At 52.8% G+C, this 3,212-nt stretch overlaps 2 protein-coding genes across 2 annotated transcripts in view; both read right to left on the reverse strand.

The window, feature by feature from the left end:
• The window catches only part of LOC127751022 (uncharacterized), a 32,805-nt gene extending 29,599 nt beyond the window's left edge, over nt 1-3,206 (reverse strand). Inside the window, exon 1 of the mRNA XM_052273892.1 lies at nt 2,772-3,206. Coding sequence (XP_052129852.1) covers nt 2,772-2,900 — 129 coding nt within the window. The 5' untranslated portion in view covers nt 2,901-3,206. The remainder of the gene's footprint in view (nt 1-2,771) is intronic.
• Nucleotides 2,976-3,212, reverse strand: part of LOC127751023 (uncharacterized) — an 11,873-nt gene continuing 11,636 nt past the window's right edge. The window contains exon 5 of the mRNA XM_052273893.1: nt 2,976-3,111. Within this exon, the coding sequence (XP_052129853.1) occupies nt 2,976-3,111 (136 nt within the window). The remainder of the gene's footprint in view (nt 3,112-3,212) is intronic.

Genomic DNA, 3,212 nt, shown 5'->3' on the forward strand with positions numbered 1-3,212 from the left:
GGATACAGTAACACAAAGAACAACAAGAACACATTAGTACCAACATGGCATGTGAAACTTAAGATCAATTATACCAACATAAGTTTACATCAACATTTTTTTCTAAGGGTGTACACTGATTGTTTTGAGTGAAGGACCCTTCGAGAACAACATCTCACGTGTGAGACACTGCGTAAACCAAAATCAAAACGGCATCGGAAAAGGGACCATCGTCGTGAAGACAGTTGTCGGGGGGCGGGCCGGGGCAGGAACAGCAGGCGGTGGCGGGAACAGCAGCTCCGTGCAAGCCGCTAACGCAGGAACGGGGACGGGGGAGGCTTGACGAGCCTCGGGGGCTACTCGCCGACGGGACGCAGCACCAGCTTGACGGGCGCACGGAGGGACAGCAGCGGCTGCAGCTGCGGCCACGGCTGCGCGGGTCGCAGGGCGCGCGGTGGCACGGGCACGGACAGCAGGGGCTGCTCGTGGACGAGCGCGTGGAGGCGCAAGCACATAGGGTATTGGTCTAGAGCGCTGAGCGGAAGTAGGAGAATAAAAACGGAAGGTGGAAAGGCGCCCGGGCCGTCCCCCTCTCCTCCACTGGGCGGAGTGGGAGAGCGCCCGGGGAGAAGTGGGGGGCAGGCGGGTCGGAGTGCGGGCGCCTTTCCATCTACCGTTTTTGTTCTTCTACTTCCGCTCAGCGCTCTAGACCAATACCCTATTGCGACTGTTGGCCATTTATGCGACGTGTGGTGTGGCGGCGGCGAGCGCAGGGCAGACTGCCGTGCGCTCGCACGAAACCACGCCTGTCACTGGCCGGGTGCGGGTGGGTGACGCCTTGCAAAGGGAGCCGGGGGGGACGTGACCCCGCGGACCGTTCGAATTGGCAGTCACACCGACCTACCTCCGAGGGGGAAACGACTGTTAAACTTGGTGTCAGCCGGATTACGGATTACCCGGATTACCTCGGGAGTGTCCTCCGGATTACGTTGCTTTATCTCTAGGATTACCCCGGATTACCCCCAAAATTTTCTCGGATTACCCAAAAATTTCCCCGGATTACCACGGATTTTTTAGAATTTCCTCGGATTACCCCTGGCGGATTACCTTTCGCCTGTCAGCCGGATTACCTTAGTCGTTTCCCCCTCGCCTACCTCTCACCGGAATCCGTGACGTTGCCCCGATCACCACCAATCCCACCGCTGCCACCTATGTCGTGTTGGTGGGTTGGGGCAATGGGGACAAGTCAGGGCACTATGGGCAAGAGGTCGAAGGGCAAAGGGGTTTACCGTCAAAGTGTCTAATTCCGGACCAGCAGGGTAAATCCGGACACTACTTTTTTGCATTTTTACAGCAAATTACACAATGTAGGTTCATAATTTAGATAGATACTTTTCCGCGAGGCTCTGGAGATTTAAATAATTAGTAGTTTCATATTTTAGAGCCGCCCAGAGCCCAGAGCAGTGCAATTTGAATAATAGGACCCGACCAGTACACAAACTGTGAAGCGGTACTTCAATGCGTGTGCCGCATAGCACCAATGCTGGCCACGGTCACTAGATACAGCTTTAACGTCACTACGCTGGAGTCGAAAATTTTTAATATCCTGCGGACTTTTGCGGGTAGTATTGATTGTACGGTATTTCACTCGATCTCTCACTTACAAATCTTAGGTAAAAATGCACTAAATTTTCAATTTTGACAAAGTCCTGTCTGGTAAAGATTGTTGTACACATTCTTATGGCGTATTTTGCGAAACCAATGCCCTTCTACTAAAATAGCACTGACTTTTGCAGAAGTTGCTTAACTTCTGAAATGGACCAATTTAGCCTCGAAAATTTCAATATCACTCTGGTTCCGCAGTTACGGGTTAAGTTGGTGTGTACTGGCACGCAGCTGCAGTGCAGTAATATTGGCATATCGACCAGTTCTAGTGCCATTTAATAGCAAAAATAGGGACTGTACGGATTTGCCCCGGCTTCGGGTTTAAATCCGGACGGGGTTTCAGAGGCTTGTGCAGGTGAACTGGCGCAAAGAAAATTTCCTGTCCAAATGGAAAATATGTATCTTGGCGCCTAGTTTCTAGAATCCGCTGGAATTTTTCATACCCCTACTGGTTTTAGAAATATTGATGAAAAACGGTCAAATTTGTCCGGAATATGACACTTTGACGGTATTCGGAGAGCAGCGAATACAGGGAGGTCTAGCAGTCTCAGGCACTCGCGCTGCTCTGGCCGGGGGCGGGGCCGGCCGCGTCTATATATGGGCCCCTGTCAATGGGACCCGAGGCGGTCGCCGAGTGCAGGCCCAGGGCCCAGGGGTGGCCCAGCACCCAAGCCAGCTACACGACAATGTGTATCCCGTATACAACCGCATATGGCACGTATACGGCGAATTCATCAAACATATATGGGGGACATGCCATATTATACAGCTATGACCCATATACGTGCCGTTTGTTACGGGCCCCTTTTCGGACGTCCATTTTCACCTAGGTCACGACAAATTCGAAGCGTCAGTTTCTCTATGTGGTGACAAAGAATATTTTTTGAAGGGAGAATTATAATATTGCAGTTCGCTGGTACGGTGGGAGAAAACAATGTGAAGAAAATTGAGAAAACATCACAATTTTCGACTTATTTTGCCAAATTTCTTGGTTGCGCAAGGTTAAAATCGGACGTCCGGACTACCTATTACCCCCCCCCCCTCTTCGACACCGTACGTGTACTCTATGGATAGTCCTTGACCGCGGAGTTCACATTGAGGTGTGCGTCGATCCTGCTACGTCCTACCTGCTCGTGGTGATCCATTTCCATGTCGGCGACGGCTGCCACTGGAGTTGACTCGGACTCCTCGGAGTACCTAGGTGCTTTGCAAGCCCGTGGTGGTTGACACTGGGTCGGTGGTGGAAGCGGCGGCATCTCCGCTCTGGTGCTCAGTGGTCCCGCGACCTAACCTAAAAGACAGTGGGACGGCCGGTCCCGGCGTGTTGACGTTCACTGCGCCCGTTGCTCCACAGTCCCTAAATATCGGTTAAACAGAAGCCTCCGCAGAGTAATGCGAGGGGGCAGCATTCGCGAGTACTCACAGAGTAGAACGAACAAGTGCTGGTGTGGTTGTCTCAACGCAGCTCTGTTTAGGTGATGTGACGGAGCGAGAACTAGGCGAAGGCGTCCGGTCTGGCCCGGAGCCCGGAGTGTGGGACGTGTGTGTGTGCGTGGGGGGAGGGGGGG

This window comes from Frankliniella occidentalis, unplaced genomic scaffold (genome assembly GCF_000697945.3).
Source record: "Frankliniella occidentalis isolate FOCC.00 unplaced genomic scaffold, Focc_3.1 Scaffold311, whole genome shotgun sequence".
NCBI lineage: Eukaryota > Metazoa > Arthropoda > Insecta > Thysanoptera > Thripidae > Frankliniella > Frankliniella occidentalis.